Below are 22,703 nucleotides of genomic sequence, written 5' to 3' on the forward strand. Positions count from 1 at the left end.
ACTAGATTATCCCCTCTCCCCCACTAGATTGTTCATATATGTATCTTAAACCCACGGACCCCAACTGCCTCCACGTCTCGATGGGTCAGCATACGGGTCGCTATCCGGGTAAAGAACGGGAACGGCGGTATCGTTGTATTCAGCTAGTCTGTCCAGGAGTACATCCACAATACCTGGTAAACTGTCTGATAAGTCATTCTGTTCGTTAGGATCAGATGCAATGTTGTATAACCATACCATTTTACCAGGCTCGTTCAGATAAATGTTGTGCATTTCTGGAATCTCCTGTGGAGTAACCCAATAGTTATGATCTGCAATAAAACATAAATCAACATTTAGCGTGGGTGTACAGGTGGTACATCGCATTTCTGATACATACGCCGAAAGTTACCGTGAAAACCGTGATTTGCTCTTCGGGAATCGTCGGTCTTTGCTTCTTTGTTTGGTGTCGCTGTGGAAAGCAAAGACCGATGATTCCCGAAGAGCAAATCACGATTTTCTCGGTAACTTGCGGCGTATGCTCCACGGCGATTGCTCCACAAAAGAATCCAATCATTAAGAAAAACTACTATAACAAGAACAAGCAAAAACAAACACACAAAACAAACAAACAAACAAACAAACAAACAAACAAACAAACAACAACTGTATGGTTAGATACTTCAGCATGATAATTGACACCTTGCATTAAAATATAATTTATATTGATGTTTTCAGTGAACAGCCTTTGGTAAAATTAACATTTGAATTTCAATCGAGGTCATTTTCAGGTTCTGATCTCCTATTAATACAAGACAGCGTTATAGAGATGAAAATTGGCTTTATCAGACGCTCTACGAATAACTCAACATTTTCCGGATTTTTCTTGTTTGTGCATGATTACGTAGATAAGTTTACTTCTGGCTGACGAAATCATCCTCGTGTATAGAGAATGGCTGAAGAGAATAAAAATGGACACATGTGTAGATATATTGCTTATAAAACCTACCACTACACGAAAAGTCTAATTTACCTACCTTAACCCTACCTCTGGCCCACCTAACCACCATCTCTGTCCAAGGGTAGTACGAGACCGCAGTACCACTTTTGACTGTCAACAACCCCCAGGGGTAAATTAAGCCAAAGGTGGAACGTCGTCACATACTCACCACATGTACGTGTTTGACGATTTTTGAAAATATGAAAAATATTTATAATAATTGTGATGACATACTTGGATTACCAGTCACTAACTTCCAATCCTCCAGGATTATCCCTGCATGTACGTGAACGTCAAACTTCTTATGGTCCCATTCGGTCTTCTCCGGACATCCCTCGCAAGGTATCATGGGATCAATGTTGATGAGGATTTCTCTTCGTGGAGAGTTGCTGCCATACCTGATGAAATGATAAATTTATCATATCCATATAAATCAAGTCGATGCTATAATCCTAGGTCATCCTGGTACAGGTTGTGGTGCAGTGACAGTACAGTGTAGTCTTGTGTAAGTAGTGTGAACAGGTTGACAAAATATCTGATCAAATAAACTGACTAAAAGAAACATAAAAGAGTCTCGATGGAACAAAATTGTAGGCTCATGCAGTCACTAGTATATAATTGTCACAAACACACGTGACTCGACTGAATCATTGGACTCCCTGGCTCAAAAAAAAATAGTTTGTCTCCCTAGTACTATGTAAAATACTAAAGAAATGCTTGGAATGAGTATCAGCACAATATTTTCAACTTTGAAGATAATAATTATGAAATATTAAGGCATATGGATTACATCTCCCGGCCCTGACGTTGAGGGAGGCCGCAGTAGTCAAAACTATTATTAAAAACCCTCCACACGCTTACAAGTCTGAACACACTGTTTGATAGAGCATTTCTTACTGTGATTTAGACCTGGATTCATTAAAATATCCACGTCTTCAATCTTGGATACCATAATTACATGTCTTATACCAAATAAAAGTGAATGGTCTTCATACAGCACCCCTCTCCCCCGCCCCCCTCTCCTAAATAGAGATTCACATAGCAATTTCATGATAACAGTGTCAAATCCGAGAAGTGCAGAACTTACAAAAGTGTGTCTAATTGGTCAAAGCCATCCAGTGGTTTGGTTCCATTTAATTTACCTCCAGCAATTCGAACTAAGGTGGGAAACCAGTCGCTTACGTGCATAAGCTCACGATTAATTGTTCCATGCAGATACATTGGTAGTAAAGGACTTGTCACAAACCCAACAGCTCGGATACCTCCCTCGAAGAGAGACATTTTGCCCCCCTTAAGTGGCCAGCTGCATCCTCCATACGCCGTGGCCGCACCGTTATCTAGGGATATATAAAAAATTCTAAGACATGCCAAATTGTGAAAAATAGAAAGCTAGTGTTTGCTAAGATGATAGTTGAACTTGGCAATGAATACCAACCTGTGGAAAATATGAAGATAGTGTTGTCCCACAGACCAGTCTCTTTCAAAGTCGTTGTCACATTTCCTACAGCTTCATCCAGACAGGTTGCCATGGCAAGGAGAACGCGTCTCTGGTCATCCTTCACATCTTGATACATGTCTTCAAATCTGTGAGGAACTTGTAGCGGTAGATGTACAGAACCAAACGCCAGGTACAGAAACAGTGGCTGCGAAAATAGTGATGACGTACAGAATATGATAATTGCCAGTTATTAGTAGACTTGCATAATATGATGTAATGTAATGTAATGTAATGTAATGTAATGTAATGTAATGTAATGTAATGTAGTGTGGTGTAATGTAATGTAGTGTAATGTAATGTAATGTAATGTAGCGTGGTGTGGTGTAATGTAATGTAATGTAATGTAGTGTGGTGTGGTGTAATGTAATGTAATACAATGTAGGGCAGTGAGGTGTAATGTAATGTAATGTAATGTAATGTAATGTAGTGTGGTGTAATGTAATGTAATGTAATGTAATGTAATGTAATGTAGTGTGGTGTAATGTAATGTAATGTAATGTAATGTAATGTAATATAATGTAATGTAATGTAATGTAGGGTAGTGTGGTGTAATGTAATGTAATGTAATGTAATGTAATGTAATGTAATGTAATGTAATGTAGGGTAGTGTTGTGTAATGTAATGTAATGAAATGTAATGTAGGGTAGTGTGGTGTAATGTAATGTAATGTAATGTAATGTAATGTAATGTAATGTAATGTAATGTAATGTAATGTAATGTAATGTAATGTAATGTAATGTGATGTAATGTGATTTAGTGTGATGTAATATAATGTGTAAATGTAGCTATAATTTGTAATATTATCCTATGCACTGAGTAGATGAACTTTTAAAGACAAACATTTTGTGTTGTATAATGACAATCATGTAAAAACATTGCGTGGATCTACGTATGTGAGCAGATGACACAACTTAACAATAATAATGATGGCTGATAAAACATCGCTTGCAACTGAAAGTATTCCGGTAGGGACAATTTCAAAATGTCAGTGCAAAGTCGTGAATACCATTGCTTTGAAGAGTCACCCATTTACACTTTATCCAAAATTAATTTGTCACCCCCCCCCCCCCCCCCCCGCCTTCCTGCTCCACGACTAATTGTTATTCATACATGTATATGCCAGCTGTACATTGGGGCACAGACAAGGAAAAAAGTGATCGGGGTTATGGTCAAGGGCAAGTACAATTGTCCAAAAGTTTACACACTTGTCATGTCTGGGTCATGGGTTCTTAAGGCATGATACAAAGTCTACAGACTTACCACATCCGGGTCATGTGTTTTCAAGACATGTTGAGCTTCTTCAGCAAATACCATAGTCTTGTACTTTCCTTGATACTGTGGTGCTAGAAACTCTTTGTCATCCCTCCACAAGTCTTGACCAATCATATGCAGTCTAGTATTGTTTTCAAATTTATAGAATTTGCCCTTCTCATAGGAGTAGTAGTCACAGGCACAGTTGTAGAAACCTAGAGAGACAACAAGTCATTTGATTTTAGTTCTCTTGTATTTATTTGTCCATGGCCATGGTTAAATCAGGTTAGGAAAGAGGAGGGGGCTATAACTGCCCCACTTATACCCCAGACAAGGAAGTCTTCTTTGTTTATGGTTAGACACAGTTCGTACACTGTGTACTGATAATGATGACATTTTCTCTCATTTTTTACAGGTACGAAAACACACTACAATTTCTTTCTTCATTAAAAATCCAAAATAGATACCCATTTCTCATCCCCATGGTTACATCATTGGAATTTTTAGATGCGCAAATGCACCTGTTAGTTTGGCGTATGGTTATCCATGATTAAGTGATATTATATTATAGCTGTATGTACACAGACCATTTTGTCGTGATAAAAATACACCACTCTTTTAATAGATACATGACGTGAACAGCTGTTATTTACAGTGTGTGTCGTCCATCTTACCTTTATAATATGAATTGCTGTCACCTGTCCAGTATTAAAATTGAACATTGCATTTAATACCAAACGGCATACTGTATATACTACCTATTCTAGTTTTGATGTACATGTTATATGAGACATACTGATATATTCTGCCCAATTGTTTTGGAAATTGGAAATCTGGTCACAGTATAGTGATTTGATACAGAAATCAGTTGTTATCATTTCTGGTTGATATGTGATCTGCACAGCCATATGTTAGCACGACCATGGTTGCTATGTATGTAATAATACAACCTGTGGTCGCCATGATTTGACCTTTAGATGAGAGAGTTTGTAGACATTGTGAACTTTTGGAAGATGAATATCACTTCATTTTAGTTTGTTCGAGATATGAAAAGAGAATATTTCTGGAAGTTTCCGAATATGTATAAATTTGTTCAATTAATTAATTCATGCAAAGTAAGACAAACAAGAAATCTTGCTAGGTTTATTTACAGAGCGTTCAAAATTAGATTTGACAATGATTAACTATTGATTGATCGATTGATTGGTTGATTGATTGATTGATTGATTCATTCATTTAATTGTCATTTGTACCTTCTCCAACCTTGTTGGGGTTTTGTGTCGAACTATATGAACACTTAAACATGCTGTTGTATAGTTGTTCTGTTGTGACGTCATTTGTACTGTTATTTAACAGTGTGCTCATTGGACAAGAGACCTAATGCAATAAATTGAATTTGACACTACAATAGACAATAGTATCTGATAGCTCTCTTTCATCATATACTTACGCGATTTGGTATCTAAATCTGAATCAAACATGTCAACTGTATGATACAGTATCATCTATTCATACATGGACGTCACAAAAGCAGTGAAGACCATTGATTTGGTCTACACCGAATATCAGGTGAGGAAACAACATACGTCCAAACTTACCAAAGAAAGTATCAAATCCTCGTTTTGTTGGTAAACAAGCCTCGCGGTAATGTCCTAGGTGCCATTTACCCACCATAGATGTAGTGTATCCAGCCTCTTTCAGTTTCTGAGCTATCGTGATCTCGTCTGTCGGTAGACAAAGGGGTTGGTCTGGATTTATAACATTATGCTGCAGTCCTGTGTGTATCTTTAAATTGAAAACAATAAATAATAATAGATAATAATGATAATATAATAAAGATGATTTATAGTAGTTTGGATTTAAATCAACAGTTTCCCAAGGTGGGTTTCCCTCGCTTTCTGAAGGAGTCCCAATTGACAGAGATTGGAGATCACTAGCTCAACGGCCACTTATGATTGGATTCACAATCGAACCGCATCGTCGACACAATACATGGACACATTCAAAAAGTCTTAAACAACTCTATCCTATTTCACTCACTGCTATTTTGAGTTGACAGTAAAATTCCTTGATGGTTCTAATTATCACATGACAATTCTACTCTGTCACGTGACACCAACCACCCATCATGTCGTTAGATTAGTCCACCTGCAATCATGCCTTCGACGCTCAAAATTTCATGAAAATATAAAAATATATCCTAACAATTATATGTTTATTAATTTCAATAATTAATATTGAAATAAACTATAATAGCGTAATAATGATGATTAAAACATTCACAGCTGGCTTTCGTGGAAATGGTCTGTTGGTGAATCAAATGTGATAATCAGAGAATGTATTTGAATAGGTGACCGAATTGATTCCACCATTAGGTCATAGTTGGCAGCTGATTTCAGCAATATCCATATTCAATTAAAAGTATGTTAAATTGTCTACAAACCTGATATCGACCCGTCATCAGCTGACTTCTAGTTGGTGTACACATTGGTTGTACATAGTAGTTTTCTAATTTGATTCCCTCGCCTGCTAATTTGTCTAAATATGGTGTCTGGATTCGTGGACTGTGGTAACCAATGTCGTACCAACCCAATTCATCTGCTAGCACGAACACGATGTGAGGTTGTCGCGTCTTACCATAGATAGGCAGTATTCCTTGTAAGAACACTAAAAATACGACAAGAGAAGGCTTCATGTTGGCATTTATTTAGTATAGCTCCATCATCAATGGTATCGATACCAGCGTTAGCGAGCAGCTAGCGCAATGTATAGGCAATGGCCTGAGCTAGCTGTTACAATGTTTGCAGTAGACATAATCCATAAATTTGTATACATACGTAGACATTATAGGTATCACTGTGCACAGCTTGCAGTAGGAGAGATGAATTGATCTGCTGAACGAGGATTAAAGTGACGTCATCGTACTAGGCTACTACTCTCAGATAGTTGTTAAAATACCCCCCCCCCCCTTTTCACTAAGACACAATGCCAATATTACGCACGAAATTGTAACTGGGCAACTAAATCATCAAAATAGCATTATTATGCCGGGAATATCATAACATGGTAGGTCCTGTAGAGCTAGAGATCACGTGACCTAAGATACACGATGGTCATTCGCTGAATGTATCATACACATGGGTTTTGTTATGAGCCATACTTTGTAGCGCTCCAGTTTTCGGTCAATAAGGTAATAGAGGTAATAGAAGAGTAAAGTAATATAAACAAACAAACTACTTTGGCAAATGGAATGGTACACACTCTCGTGGAAATACTAATTTCAATAGATCTAGTCTTCGAAATATAATCACATGACTGTTGTCATGGAGATCAGGACCGAGTCTCTTTATTTCGCGAAACTCACCTCTGAAATAATATGCAAGGCATAGCCAAGTGTCTGAGAAAACACAATTCAATTCAACTTAGAGAAAAGATTACAATGCAATGTTAACATGTACAGTACAGGTGAATGCATTACCAATCAGTAAAACTTTGATATTCACTTATTGTATAAAGTACTGATATTTGAATGGTAAAAGTATAAAGTGTTGTCTTAATTAGATCTACTTAGAAAACCAGTCTAGATCTGACGAATCAAGTCAAACAATATTTGAGTTATGGGACAAATATATTTTCTCGTTCTGTTACGGCCCACAGTGCACGATATTGATAGTCTCTCCGTTAAATCGAACAAAGTAGTTCCCGTTTTAAAAGTGCCCGGTGAAGTTTCCCTTGTGTATCGTTTTTTTACTCATGGATATGTAGAGAAAGAGTGTTTCGGGAGTATAGAGACATTGCCAGATCGGGGAATTGATTCTGCCAACAGAATCGCACATGGCTAAACATGTAGACATTTGTACGTTTACATACAATAACCTAATACGTGTACGGGTCATCCCATGTTACATCTACAGCTATGTTTATACAAATATATACATCAATGTTGGACATAACGTAGGGAATACTGTATCACTGATGGAATCGCAGGAATTTGTGTATCTTCACCCAGAGAGAACTCAGAGCGCAATAAAAAACATTGTACGTGTAGGTGCTCACTTTTACACATAGCCTAAATGTAGGACGGGTTCATAGGTCTTCTTATATCATACTGCCCTACTTACGTCACATTGAAGATGTCAATGAATTTACAAATTGAGGCCCTATACATTCACACTTCAATCGTACTGGAGATGGACGTCAGAACCACAGGTCTATTTTGTGGTGAAAGTGCTAGTTTCTTCCCCCCCCCCCAATCTATTCGAATGTCATGATCCTCTTTTTCCCAAGGGGTATTGTTTGTAAACAAGCTATTACTAGTTGGGAGAAAGAGGATTTAAGACATGTTTTACTTTCATGACAATAGGTCGCTGTGTTAACTTCAGTGCTTCGGTTGTCATGGTGGCGGTGGTGGTGATGAAGATATATGTTGTAATAGTGATGATGATGATGATGATGATGATGATGATGATGATGATGATGATGATGATGATGATGATGATGATGATGATGATGATGATGATGATGATGATGATGATGATGATGAGTGAATAATTTACAGTTTGTCCCCACGTTACAATATGCAACATTTCATTCTCTGTTTTCGTACTTGGTATATTTCAAAAAAGTATAATTGTACGATGGCTAAATTCTGTTTTCAATCAATCGAACACATATGGGCATTACATCATTGTAGCTGAAATGCTTGCAAATCATTTTGAATTGAACAGAAAATCGTACTGCTGTCTCAGAGTATGTTATTGTGTGATATTAACTCCATAACGAATAACTCATTTATCACTTTGAATGTGACTATCATCACATTCACTTTCCACCAAACAACTTGGTTTCCATTTCATTTAATAGAATCTCCATGTTATCGCAAGACTAAGAGTAACAACAAACATTTCATCTTGACTTAAGCACTAGTTACTCGATGAATGGTACCTACCGTAGACTATGTCAAACAAACATACTCATTTATGTTACAATTTACTTAAAGCTATCCGTTTACTTAGCCTCTAAAAACATCGAGGTTTATTATCAAAACAACGAGTACTCAATCTAGTCGAGTTGTTTTGACGACAAATCAAAACGGGTTTATGTTTTTAACTGACGAGGGTAAACTTTGTAACAGTTGACTGCTAAGTAAAATATAACCTACAAAAACAGTAATAAACTCTTTGATTAGATTAGTCCTCGTGACGAGTTGTAACAGTTCAATGGTAAAGGTTGTCAAAACGACATTTGTACAAATAATATGACGGTCGTCGTCGCCGCCGTGTGCAACTACAAGTATATGGTATTTCATCTGTTTGCATCATTTGTCGGAAAGTGCCAATGCAGAGTCAACATGTCATTGTCCTGGTCATGAACAGATAAGTTCAGTGGAGGTTGGACGCTTGCTATATGATGACAAAACTCAGTCAAGTCAAGAATGAATCGGATTGGCTTTGACAGATAACAAATTAGCAATTTAGTGACATGTACACGGGTGCAATGGTAATCAGATTTATGTTAAGGTATGATGTTTCATAGTGATGAATATGCACTATACAAATTGATAACAACGTAAACGTAAAACCCCAGACCACTTCTTTTAGTGGTCTGAGGTAAAACACAGTCAGGCGCTAAGTAACTTACGCGTAAAATACCAACGAGCACAGAAATATCGAATATACATTTAACACTTGTCAGCTAGCAAGGGTGCTAATATTAAACTCTTGTATGCATAATTTGTGTAGGCAGCACCATTAACTATAATGACTTTTGATTGGGTAGTTAATACTCTCATCATTAAACAAATGTATTAAAACTTCCGTTAGGGCAGAAAAGACTTCTCATTGCTAGCTGTGCCTTCACATGCCTGTATAGCAGATGCATTTAAGTGTGAAGGAAAGCAGACCACACACTCTCGCGATCGAACATGATACTGTCATAACAGAGAGATAATATGCAAATTGTGGTCAGTATGGGCACTAGTTTATACCATGTCACCATGTGGCATGATATTTGCCAATTACTTATTTTGGATTTTCAATTTATAAAACAATTTTATCATGGCTTCCTACTTGAAAAATCAAAGTGAAACAACATTGAACAAATCTGTGATTGTAACTGAACACACAGCAAAATCCTAAAATATGTGTAAAAAGATTGATATTGTACGTACAATAACTAACTTACATGTATTAATATTGTTCAATGTATTGAGTTACAAAATAGGACTTGGTATAGGTTGTTTCACATTGATTTTTCAAGTAGGAAGCCATGATAAAATTGTTTTATAAATTAAAAATCCAAAATAAATATCAAATCCTCATCCATATGAGAACTTTAAGAGCGCTGACAGTTTAACTTAAAGGGGCAATGTGCGCACACTCTAGAGTTGAAAGGTTTCATTTTCTTGTTTTCACATGAGGAATTTAGTTTATATCTGGTTCCCCTTTGTCATCATTGTTCCCTTGCTCCTGCGAAAGGCTGTTAGTATTTAGGCCTACGCTTCAATAAGCTCACAGCGCCATGATGTAACCATCTGGTTCTCTGTTAAATTTCAGGGCTTCGATCCAGCTTGTTTAGGGAATTGGATAACAAATTAATTGTTGTCCCTCTACAGCGGCATGACTGTGACCACTGTTTCTACGGATTACATGATGAAAAGCACGTATTCCGTCGAGGAAAACTAAACATTCGTTTGTTCCCACAAACACTTGTTATAAATTTGAGATATCGAGAGGTTATGTCGAAAAGAAGGAAAAGTATAAACGAGACCTCGGAACTTTCTTTCATCAGTGACCAACATCGACGATTAGCCCGGCGGCAATGAAAAAGTCATCGCATTCGATTTCCATGCACCTCCACAACAATCCGCCATTATGTTATGTTATGTTATGTTATGTTATGTTATGTTCTATTCTGTTCTGTTCTGCCCTGTCCCCCGGGTGTTTTCCCCTGCCTTTGTGTCCGCATTCTTGCTAGTCACAAAACAGTTTATTAGTTTAGTAGTATTGCCTGCTCGCTGTCAAGTTCTTAAAATTATGATACACAAGTAATGGTGCAATGTCAAGGTCAAAAAAGGGCACAGGAAATATTGTTCCCAAAGGACTGGCATTAAATTTAGGAATTTCATAAAGAAATGTTGTGTTATAGGTTGTCGCTGAAATTCTGATGCACGGAATGTCATATAATTTAAGAGAAGACAATCGTTTATCAAATAAATAATTATGTATTTTGTCACTGGCGAAGATAAGCTGTTTATTGTGATTCCGAAGGCAAAGTAGCTACTCTTAATTGGAATGTATTTTTCCGAATTCTTGCGAAATAATGAACTTTTGACTGTTCCTAAAGTTTAGAGAGTGTAACGACAGTGCGTGAACTGTTGTAGAGGGCAGTACGTAGTGAGGCAGTAGTTTCAATCAAAATGTCCTTAATGACATATCCGAACGAATTCTGTTTTTAGCCAAAGTCTAGCATTTCTGAATTTGACATTGTCCGGCAATGTAACTGTAAAGACGATGAATTGCATTTAAGATCACTTCATCAACTGAGTGTCATGTATGGACATTTAGTATTGTAATAGGAGTCCGTGGTTGTCAACTTCAATTTGACCATTCAAGGTTGACCGATGTGTAAAACAGTCTAAAAGGTACATCACGGTACAAGACACCGTTTTGATTTAGGCATATGGGTCGAAGTACTGTGCCTAATGTACCTAACCAATGGTCTTGGGACGGTCACACTGTAGACGGCACGTACGAACGTCCCATCAGTACACGAGTGATGAAGGGTGTTATAGGCCCATGCCGAATACACTAACCGCGTGTATCGTAAACAGTCCAGATGTTACGTAGCAGCCATTTGTAGCAAAATATTTGTTTCGCAAACACATCGTCATTAGCACTGGCCTTCTCTTTAAGTACAGTAAATTTATATTATTTTTAAAATATCATAGATGATTAGGATTTACAAATTAATCAATATTATCCTAAATGCACCTACATAGAATGGTAGGTAACAAGAAAGATCGAAACATGTAACTTACCAGCCTACATATCCGAAAGAAGTGGTTTTAAACACAACATCCACTAAGACCAGACCAAGGCTGTAGACGTTCCATGTAAAGGCAAGTATATATCGCTATAGCCATAGACCATCTCGCTGGTGGATTTCGACTATATCCCTAGACCTTCGCACTGGCGGATTTCAACTACGTCCGTAGACTTTCGCACTGGTGGATTTCGACTATGTCTTTAGACTTTCGCACCCTTGTCTCTGATTTTGACTATGTCCTTAGACTTTCGCACCCGTCAGTCTGGTCCGTAGACTTTCGCACTGGTGGATTTCGACTAATTATATATACGCCAACGTCCACAACGTTATTGCCTCCTAAATTAGCACAGTAACCAGCGACCATATATATATATATATATCGCCAAGTAGAGATTTGACACATGGAGACATATAGGAGTCATCTTGGTTTGCCTACTAGTTTGAAAATATAGATATGAACTTTCGTAAAACATGAGTTTAATTCACAATAAGCTATCATTAAAGTTCAAAACAGTGTTTAGGGTGTTCATTTCCTTTGTCTTCATGCTGTTCTTGTTTTTCTTGCCAGCTATTCATATTGTAAGTAATCCATGTACGTCGTGACGTCAGTTTCGTAGAATGGTGGCCGTAAGCAACAAAAGGTCGTATCGCGTAACAGGAAATGAACTGTATGTGGCCCCCAAATGCCAAAGTAGGATGAGCCGACAGTGGGTGTGTTCAACATCTCCGGAGAACTTGCCCGTTGATGTAACAGTACGTACGTTTGACTGCAATGCACTGCCACGCTTTTGTCCTCGCTTGCTGCCTTATAGTTCTGTTATGCCAGTTTTCCAAGACTCAACATGCACGTAAGTACGACAGATATAACATTCCCACTCTTTGAATTGACCAACTTTGTCGGGATTGAACTTTACCGTTAACGTTGCCATCTGAGAGTTGTACAGACTCATTCAAGAACTGTGTAACACTGGCACGCACTTTATAACCTACAAGAAAACCGATAATTTATGAAGTTTGCATGACCCCTCCCATTTGTGTAAAAAAAATGACGTGACAGTTGACAAACTAACTAAATGAATTCTTGATTTATATTGCCGTACGTCTTCGAGCTATTAGGAAACCTTTCGGAAACTTCTTTAAGTACTGACAAGACGTTTTGGGTTTGCTGCTAATCTTAGAGGTTATGGGTGTATTCTTGAGTCATTTCGGTTCTTAGGACTCGAGACGCAGTTGATATCATACGTCACATGATATTAAATACTCGTAAGTTGTAGGTGGTCTGACCGTATTCAATTTTATAGATAAACACCTAAAGAGACGAATGATGGGAAATCACTGTCCAAAATTCCTCCATTAAACAATTTCGCACTTCATTGGTTCTACAATTAAAAGAAAAGACATCTTATGTAATTTTATCTGTAACTGTATTAGCACTTGTTTAACCAAACACGTTCTTGCTAAATGGTAGAAAATCACAAATTTACTGGGGAGGGAGCTCGAGGGGTTGCCGGATAATCTTTTAGTTATTGTGATAACCAATTACGTCATTGTAAATTCTTTTCCGAGGAGTTATATCCTATTGAATTACCGTCTTGCGAAATTTGATAATTTAAAGTCATGTGATCAAGGATTTCACAATATTACGTTTGTTGTAGTTTCGTGACAAGACCCGCCAAATAATACTCTACCCGTATCCGTTTATCAATTTTAGCCACTGCAGACTTCTCATCTACTACTAGGATTTATATGTAGAAATTGTATCACTGAATTAATGAAATTTATTAGCGCAAAATATATTACGTCACCGTAGCAGATATTCAATCTTGTACGTTGTACATGGAGTTTAAGGAAGAGGCATGAATTATAGCTTTGTTACTGAAATTAGCCAAAATAAACAAGAAAAGTCGTAAAGTTGCGAACTTTGAACATTAACACAAGGACGGTAGAAAACGATGTAAATATTTATTTTATTGACACTTTTTCGACTCGTGTCGTTGACGACGCTATTTTTTTAACGATTTAATTAAAGCGTTTCGTGTTTCCGCTTGCATTGCTCCGACATCATTCTGAAACTAGTGAAGACCTAGTAAATGTGTTCGTCATCTCCTACAACTCTTTCACGCCATGTGATTATTTCGTTATTGTTATTATTATATTTAGTTCAATCTTTATCTCATTTTGGGGCATGCGATGTTAAACTCTAGGTTGTAAAGCGCCTTTCACAATTTATTTTGATCGTTCAGATGTTTGATTTTCATTTTTCTCACACATTTTAACGCACAGGGGCGTGTAACATTTCATAGATTGTTGTTTTCTTATTGCTTAGAATGTCGTTTTCTTAGGGAAATATCGTACGAATCTTGCTGCTACAAATGTATCAATCTCTATACTACGAAGAAATATTAGTCTCTTCCGCTTACATGTAGGAATATATATTAATCAAAAGGTTGTTATATTTAGTCTGTAGACCTGGAAAACAACAATCTATGAAATATTACACGCCCCTGTGGTTTAATGTGGTAATCGCGGTAGGGAATAATTATGGCGAAAACATTTGATTTTAACAAAGTTGGTGATTGCCACACAGTAGTACTCCATGTTGTAATTTACAAAATTTACTGCTTTTGTAGTAAATGATGCCTCGATCTCGTGGGAAGTTTGGCAGATTTATTTTGAGAGTCACGAAGTCAAACTAAAAGGTGTAATGGAGACTATTTCACCTCTTTGCTAACACTAAAATGTAATCAATATGATGTCTCTGGTCTCCACTCAGGATTTATCACCATTCCTTGATCCATAGTTTGTTGAAACAGGCTATTTTCACGACGATGTTGATCTTTGTCGGTTAGTACACAGCTGAGTAGTTTACCTCCAACCATGCCAGTTCATTGCTCCTAAAACCAATGTTAAACCACCATTGCGTCACAATAGCTATTGCATCACGGGAGGTCTTTCCATCAACTTGTTGGTTTTGTTTGCTTTCAATGACGTATAAATCTATTTTATTCGTACTAAATTCTTTAATATATCTTTGGCATATTCCTCTTCGAAAACGAAAGGCACATATAAAGAATATAGAGCACTAGTTTTTCTGATGTTTTTGGCATCATTATCAAACAGTCGTGAACTATTAAACATAACACTAATGCAATGACCGGGAATATAACACATACAGTGCAACCTTAAAGGCGTAACTTGGATTGTAGTGTTAAATCTATAAGTGTGAAAACTGTTATAGAAACAGTTGGTCCAGAACAAAATAAGTAATCTATATAGTCCTTATATATATTATATTATAAAGTACACACACACACACACACACACACACACACGCACGCATATATATATATATATATATATATATATATATATATATATATATATATATATATATATATATATATATATATATATATATATATATATATATATATATATATATATATATATATATATATATATATATATATATATATATATATATATATATAGGAAGTCAGTGGTAAGATTTATCCGTAGCACAGTGCTTGATACATCAGCATCTCCTGACGAGTGATTTACTCACGAATCAGGCTTGTATAGATTAAACCCCCCCCCCCCACACACACTTTACTGATATGATGACACGAATGTGACAACCTAGGATTGTAACACTGGCTTTTAAAGGGTGACGTCACTTCAGGAAATATAGGTATTTTCATAAACATAGGTTCTGGAGAGACATTTTACGATTTCACATCACATGATTTTCACTTGGTTGTCGAGAAACAACAAATTGAAACGAGTTTTCACCTTTATTTGGTCTTTCACTGATGCAGCATGGGTATTACGAGACATGGATATTTATTAGATGTACACTGAATATTCATGACTCTATAGTCATGAATATTCTGCACACTGGAGTTAAAGTGAAAAAAGTGAAAAAGAGTTTCAATTGGATGTTTTTTACAAACGAGCGAGCAATAGGGAACTTGCAAACCCACCATGTTGAATGTTGCATCATGGGAAATGTGATAATAAATATTAATCAAGTAGTATTATAAACAATATTGTTACATTGTTTGCAATTTTGAATAATTAATTCATAGTTACCCTGGCCATTGTGTGGTTTATTTTATCAGTAGCTCCAGATTAGGTATTGCGATAACCACAGATAATCCCATAGTCCTTTGCATCTGAGCATGCTCAGTCTGGATTGCAAGTTCGCTATTACGTGATGTGAAATCATAAAATGACTCTAAAAGCCAAAGTTTATGAAAGTACCCTTATTTTCTGGAGTGCGTTCCCATTTAAGTTAAAACTAATGAGTATGATTTTACAGCAGGATTATTTCAAGCTGTAACCTCCATGTATCTGTTGGTCCAGAGATTTGTCTTGGTGTTACATGTATCATCTTAACAAGCTCTCTATACACACTCTCTACATCTTTGTGTAGAGAGCTTCTTGAGAAAGTGACAAAACAAGTCTCTGGGTTAAGTAATTGTAGATGAGTTAAGTACACCAGTGATACTTTCAAGGTGACATTTTGGTATCGTTTTGTTGATCCATGAGATCGCAAACCGTATTCTTGATTTACCCGATTAACTTGGATTCACCCCTGACCAAAGTCATTGATATATGTATGCAAATGATCCACTAGTTTATACAAAACGTGCCGAATGTCTCGCCACCAGAGCCGAATGACATTAGTGAAACTAAACAAATGCGTGGTAATCGCGTTGGAATGTTCAACCTTCTGGAGTGTGTGTAAATCGATGATTGAATGAACAGTAGACTAAATCAATAACTAGCATGACGTTTCAGTACACGTGATGAGAATGTTACAAGTTCAATTGAACTTCAACACGTAGAAAAGATGTGTGTCGTGACATTACCATTTTCTGGTCACTGCTAATTGACCTTAACGTTGACTCAATGAATGAAATTCAATACTACCATCTCAATCCAAAGCGACCAAAGCATGGTAGTATTATCTTCAACACTCAATAAAAACGAAGTTAAAAGAAATTTAATAGAGGTATAAAATGAGTTGACCAAATAAACATAATTTTATGGATGAATGGTAAAACAAAACAGTATTTTGGGAAGGAAAAAGTAGCCTGCATTCCATGCTAACATTTCTCCTAAAGTAACACTAAGGAACGTTCAGCATGTGTTCCAGCAGTAGTCCTGCTTTCACATGGAGTAAGTCGGACTCGATTCTGACAATGTCCCCTTCCATCTTCCTTCTTGTGTTTTGGAAAAATGTCAGAATTGAGCCCCGAATTCCGTCTGTAAGCAAGACTAGTGTTCCAGGCTCCGGGGTAAGTGTGAATGTTTGTGATGAAATATCACAAGGAAAACGTTAAGCAGTATATTGAAAATAAATCTAAAGAGTTGAACATTTCATTTTCACCACTTACAACTGCGTAAAGCACGCTAAAAGATAGAGCCTTTACGTCTACTATGAATAGGCCACAACATGATATGAAATGTGGAGGTCTAAACTGCAGCGATTATTTATTACTAGGGGGTAAATGTAATGACTTACTGACCTATGAAACAACGCAGTACACATAAGATCAAGGCACCTTTACACCGAAGACATTTCACACACGTGTGTCACAAACAAATCTCATCTTTGGAAAATGTACTCCTGACAGATAAGACCCACGCTCTTGACACCATAGTAGAGCTATTCAGTATTTGTTTGCACTGGATGATGAATATGATACATATGTACCACAATGGTAGTAGTATTCGAATAATATATACACATTTTCCATATCATTTTAATCAGTTGTTTTCTGGGATTAGACAGTTATAAACTTGCCATCTTGAATGGTGCATTATGGGAAAAAAATATATAATTTGTTTACCAAGGCCCAATAAAAATAATTGTTTGGTTCTGGTAACCCGATCCAACCTAGTTTTTCACTACCGATCTTATACTTTTTTTTAAAGTAATTCGAAAAATATTGAAAAATTGAAAAATTTGGAAGTCCTGAGAGAAATAGTGAGATTTGATGATATTATCATCTTGTGATCAAAACAACATGGCAGAATACAGTGTAGCACACAATGTCGTCTGCATATCATACGGAAAGTGTGAACATATCGATGAGAAATCTCAGTTGACCTCTACGTACATTGTAACAACCTGAACCACACTCCCCCCCCCCCCAACGAACAAAAACCCCCAAAACAAAACAAAAAATATTTAAAAAAATACATACTTAACCCCCACCCCCGTTTTGAAATTGGGCGTTATCGGAACACACATTTTTTCTTTGCGGCTTTAATGACATAAATACTATAATTTCTAAGTTTTATGTTGGCAGTGAAATATTGATGGCAATCTCCAAAGAATGATAACTAAGTTTTGGAATATCCAGCTAACCTTCAAATGGGCACTTTAATGTTTTCTAATTATACCACACACAATTGGGATATCAAAGGAACTCAATAGCTATTTTCTATCGAAACCCTGCTTTGAGACAAAATACAGTGTGATTGTTTGTAGTTGTAGTGATACCCAATCTGGAGTGATTGGAAGGATAGCTCTCCCTCAAGGATTTAGGTAACCATGGTTGCAGTATATCATTTGTGGTTACAACAATTAGACAGATTATTCACATACGTGATTAATTAATGTTTTTAGTGTACATACAATAACAAACTGTTTACTGACTTTGTGTATGTTGCTCTACAGTTTTTTTTTCAAATAAAAAAAAAATAAAGTAGGTTTTTTTAAAATAAAAAGATTCATTACGCATTTCTCATCCATATAGTCACTTTAAAGTGTATTGAGACTCAGCATGGAGAGTGATCAGTCACTGAAGTTAATAACATATATCTCATGTTTTGTATATCCCAATCCAGATCCAAAATCGACTTCGTATATAGTATACAAGTTTTGACTTTTAATAGAAACTTAGGCGAGTTTCATTATTTTGACTTCATGAAATTCTTGACTTCAAAACAACCTTCCCACCTAAAGCTTCATTAATATAAGCAATGTTTGCAAATATCATCCCATCGTAAACATATACAGTAATACTAGTAGTATCTTTGTCATCGCTGTCTTTTTCATAACCTACTAAATTTTACAACATCATTTAAAGCTACGCACTAAATGAGTTTAACTTCACACGATTGAATTATGAAGCCTTTGCGTCCGCCAAGTTTTTCCCACGTTATAATTCTTAGGGTGAGCTGTCACTCCTTAGAATACTTACAGTTTTACTAGTCTGGACACGCCAGCCAAGTCTTTGTTCTTTATCTGTGTAACAAACAGAGGACACGAAGGTTAACATTCACCTTACACTGGTGTATTACAGACTAGAGCACACATACTTTCCGGGTTGCACTGGTGTACACACAGAACACTCGTAGGTTAACTCGCCACTGGTGTACACAAACAGAACACTTACAGGTTAAATCGCACATTGCACTGGTGTACCACTAGTGATATTACAGTATTCATTGACAGATGTGAAATGTAGTTCAGTATTTCGTGAGGTTTCCATGGATACGATTCAAGCCTAGGTAGAGCCATTGACAGATTTGTTATTTTACCGGGACCTTCAGAGAGATTAGTGGCCCTTTTAAATATTTTATCTACTATTACGGAAGTGGGAGGTGTCTCTACTGTTATCCTCAAATTACCATAGCAACCGTAGAATTCGTTGAAGGGCAAAGTTGATGACTTAATGGTTTTTCGTGGTTACGTTTGTTTCTTGTTGCTATAATCTTATATCATTTAAACGACACAAACACATTGAATCATGTCAATCAACTGAAAGCTGGGGGGTGTGCTGGGGGGGGGGGTGAGCTGGGGGGGGGGTGTACATAAATATTTGAGCAATATCGTACACTCTATATTGCCAAGACTATTTGTGTATATGCTGTGCATCGACTTGCTTAGCTCTGGATGTACAACGTATATGCTACGAGGTTCCAAGACGTGTCGAAACTCGACGTAGCATTGACATCTAGAGCTACGACTTGCTCAAATATAAACCTTGCCATGTTGGTGCGTAATATGTATAAATTAAGAAGAAGAAATTACACCGCAGACATTAGCCAAATATGTGACCTCACTTACTGTGCATTGGGTAATTTGAAAAAGAATTTCTTTCTTTACTTATTACAATGTATATTTGCATTTAACCGAATCTAGCTGTACATATTACAAGTTTAGAGGCCACCTTGAATTAGGATTAAAATCCATATGTGAAATACGGTTGTTTGGTATAGTTATAGTACAAGGTTTGCCATGGTCACATGTAATTCTTATTAATAAAATGTATGCGATGACATAAGAATCTAACATAACTCTTTAATTCTACTCTTTGTTACCAATTATTATCTTAATAATAAATTTGTTGTACAATTTGTATCGAAATTATGACAGTTAATATACTTTTTATTGACAGATTTTGATAAAGGTATCACAACATATGAAATATTTCGGGTAATTTGTGCGTGAGAAATTCCAATATATTAGCAAAGAATAGTCGAATCAATTTTAATTATGTTAGGATTGTTGTAACCTAAACACCATGCGAAGTTGACTGGTATTTTTGAAACTAAATATTTTGAACAATGGAAACGAGTAATGTATCAAATAGCACTATTGCACATATGTCGTCTAATATATAAGTCCATTAATTACAATCAGTGTCTAGTTACTCAGACTGTTACAACTCCCATGGTGTTTGTTTGTTTGTATTATGTTATTGTCTCAGTTGCTGTAGCCGTGTCTAGGGCGCTGATCCCCCTCGTCTCCTCTAGACGAGTACTATTAGAGCACACATCAGCACCATGGATAGGCTACAGTAACTGTAACTTTTGGCTAGTTCCCGTTACTTTTTACCCATCAAAAATACACTAAAATATATATATAATGGTTCATTCATTCTGATCTCTGTCCTGCTAGTCGGTAAGAGTGATTGTGTACACTGACTTGTTATCCGTTAGTAAACAAAGTCATGAAAGAAGCACCGTCCACCGACCATTTACTAGTTGGTCAGTATACACCGTATATACATGTAGTATACCTGTGAAATGCTGATAAGTTTGGTACGAGGTGATCATAAATTCTCCACGGTCAGCAAGTAGAACATAAATAAGTTGAATATGGCAGGAAAACGTACTGTCTAAAATGGATAATGAAGGAAATACAACAGGTGTTGTGGTTTTAAAGTGCATCTTTCCATGGTGAATCGAAATCGGATTTTCAGAATAATCCGTTTTATTTAATAGTTACGTTACTACATTTACATCTTTCCATTGTACTACGTCATTCAAGCAACTTAGGCCGAAGTGACGTATGGACCTAACTCGGCAATTTCCGTTAAAAATGTTGTTGAATTGACTGTTTCTATTGTTATCGTTATTTAATGCAAACAGTCAACAACAAGTTCCTTACCAAGGCCAGATGATGGTCAATTCAGTCTAGGTTCTGATCGATATCATCCCCATAAGTGAAAGTGAATGAAACCAACGCATTTTATCTCCGAGTTGTGTAACATCCAAGTTCTTCTCTTTATATACTGAATTCACAATTCATCTTTTAACTTCAACGTCACATTGTATCAATTTTATGTTCACCCATACAGGAATACGATTTTCCGAAAAACCAGGAAACATTTCTACAGTGACAGGTGCACGGTTTATGCTTAAATGTAACTCACAGACGCACTTATATGCCAGTGCTACTTGGACAAAAGATGGACAGTTCATTTCCACAACCAGGGCATTCACAGACGGCAGAATGTACCTTTTACGAGGAAACAGTATGTTAATAGTCGATGTAGAGATGGCTGACAGTGGTGTATACACGTGTAGGCTTAGCGATGGATTTCATGTCATTGAAGCAAGAGCCTGGGTTGACGTCTCTGAGTCCGATGAACCTGTGGGCGGCGGTGTATTCGGTAAGGGGCATGTACTCATTTGTTAACAGATAGATGGACTGAAGCCAGAATTAATTATTAGCTAAGCGAGTGATCTCGGACCTCTGAATAGTATGTGGAATAATTATTGGGTGGTCTGTGGGTGGATATGGATTGATGGATTGTTGGGCTGGTAGGTGGTAGGATGGATGGATGGATGAATGGATTGATCATGATTGATTGTTTGTGATTGATTAATTGATTTTTGCTTTTTTATCAGTCCGTCGATGCATACACACGTCGCTTTCATCAGAACACACACAGACGCGCGAACGCATACATGCACATACCACACACACACACACACACCGTACACACACACACACACACACATATATACATACATACATACATACATACAATCACACACACATACATACATACATACATACATACATACATACATACATACATACATACATACGCGTGTTACGTTATCCTATCTGTTTCCTAGGTGACTGTGGTATTCCCTTGGCTCGTGGCAAGATTCATGGTGGAAGAATCACACAACTGGGAGAATGGCCGTGGATGGCGATGTTGTATAGTGCTGAGAGTGGCAAACAATTCTGTGGAGGTACCGTGTTAAATCGTCAATGGGTACTGACAGCTGCACACTGTATTCATCTTAGTGGAATTACTACGACTGATCTCAAAGTTTACCTTGGTAAATACAATGCTGATCAACAAGAAGAAAACGAAAGGGTTTATGATGTGGCCGAAGTGATACTTTTCCCAGATTACAACGTAGGTACTTTCGATGGCGATGTCGCCCTCTTGCGACTCGAACAGCGAGTTGCGTATACAGACTTTATCATTCCAAGTAAGTAATACAAACACAATTACGGGTTAGGGTGGGTTGACGGGGGGTTTGTCACTTTTCTTTTTTAAGAGACTGCCAGAGAAGTACGTCAATGTGCTTAAAATCACACTTAAAAGAAAATAATGCATAGTGACTGTTTTTCAAACATTTTCTTCACGTATCAAGTACATTGAA

General features: G+C 36.8%; 2 protein-coding genes across 5 annotated transcripts in view; one reads left to right on the forward strand and one right to left on the reverse strand.

Moving 5' to 3' along the window:
• On the reverse strand, positions 1-19,102 carry LOC144451074 (arylsulfatase B-like). 3 transcript variants are annotated; one of them, XM_078141846.1, is made up of 8 exons: positions 18,992-19,102; positions 6,172-6,395; positions 5,327-5,513; positions 3,738-3,943; positions 2,415-2,622; positions 2,067-2,316; positions 1,214-1,377; positions 1-311 (listed from the first exon to the last, which is right to left on the reverse strand). In XM_078141846.1, the coding sequence occupies exons 2-8, from the start codon at positions 6,214-6,216 to the stop codon at positions 46-48; spliced, it is 1,326 nt and encodes a 441-aa protein (XP_077997972.1). In that variant the 5' UTR covers positions 6,217-6,395; positions 18,992-19,102; the 3' UTR covers positions 1-45. The 3 variants fall into 3 exon arrangements, with proteins under 3 accessions (XP_077997972.1, XP_077997973.1, XP_077997971.1); XM_078141847.1 differs by lacking the exon at positions 18,992-19,102 and adding an exon at positions 6,566-6,667; XM_078141845.1 differs by lacking the exon at positions 18,992-19,102 and having other exon boundaries at positions 6,172-6,507.
• LOC144451072 (uncharacterized) overlaps positions 12,471-22,703 on the forward strand; it is a 20,407-nt gene continuing 10,174 nt past the window's right edge. For both annotated transcript variants that reach the window (XM_078141843.1, XM_078141844.1), the window contains exons 1-3: positions 12,471-12,622; positions 21,377-21,691; positions 22,164-22,529. In XM_078141843.1, coding sequence (XP_077997969.1) covers positions 12,547-12,622; positions 21,377-21,691; positions 22,164-22,529 — 757 coding nt within the window. In that variant the 5' untranslated portion in view covers positions 12,471-12,546. The remainder of the gene's footprint in view (positions 12,623-21,376; positions 21,692-22,163; positions 22,530-22,703) is intronic.

This window comes from Glandiceps talaboti, chromosome 20 (assembly GCF_964340395.1).
Source record: "Glandiceps talaboti chromosome 20, keGlaTala1.1, whole genome shotgun sequence".
Classification (NCBI taxonomy): domain Eukaryota; kingdom Metazoa; phylum Hemichordata; class Enteropneusta; family Spengelidae; genus Glandiceps; species Glandiceps talaboti.

Coding starts and splice junctions, on each gene's coding strand:
- LOC144451074 (XM_078141845.1), bottom strand. CDS start 6,423: ATGAAGCCTTCTCTTGTCGTATTTTTAGTGTTCTTACAAGGAATACTG. Junction 2,623..3,737: donor AAACACATGACCCGGATGTG/GTAAGTCTGTAG, acceptor CTATTTTCGCAG/CCACTGTTTCTGTACCTGGC. Junction 312..1,213: donor GTTAGTGACTGGTAATCCAA/GTATGTCATCAC, acceptor GTTTTATTGCAG/ATCATAACTATTGGGTTACT.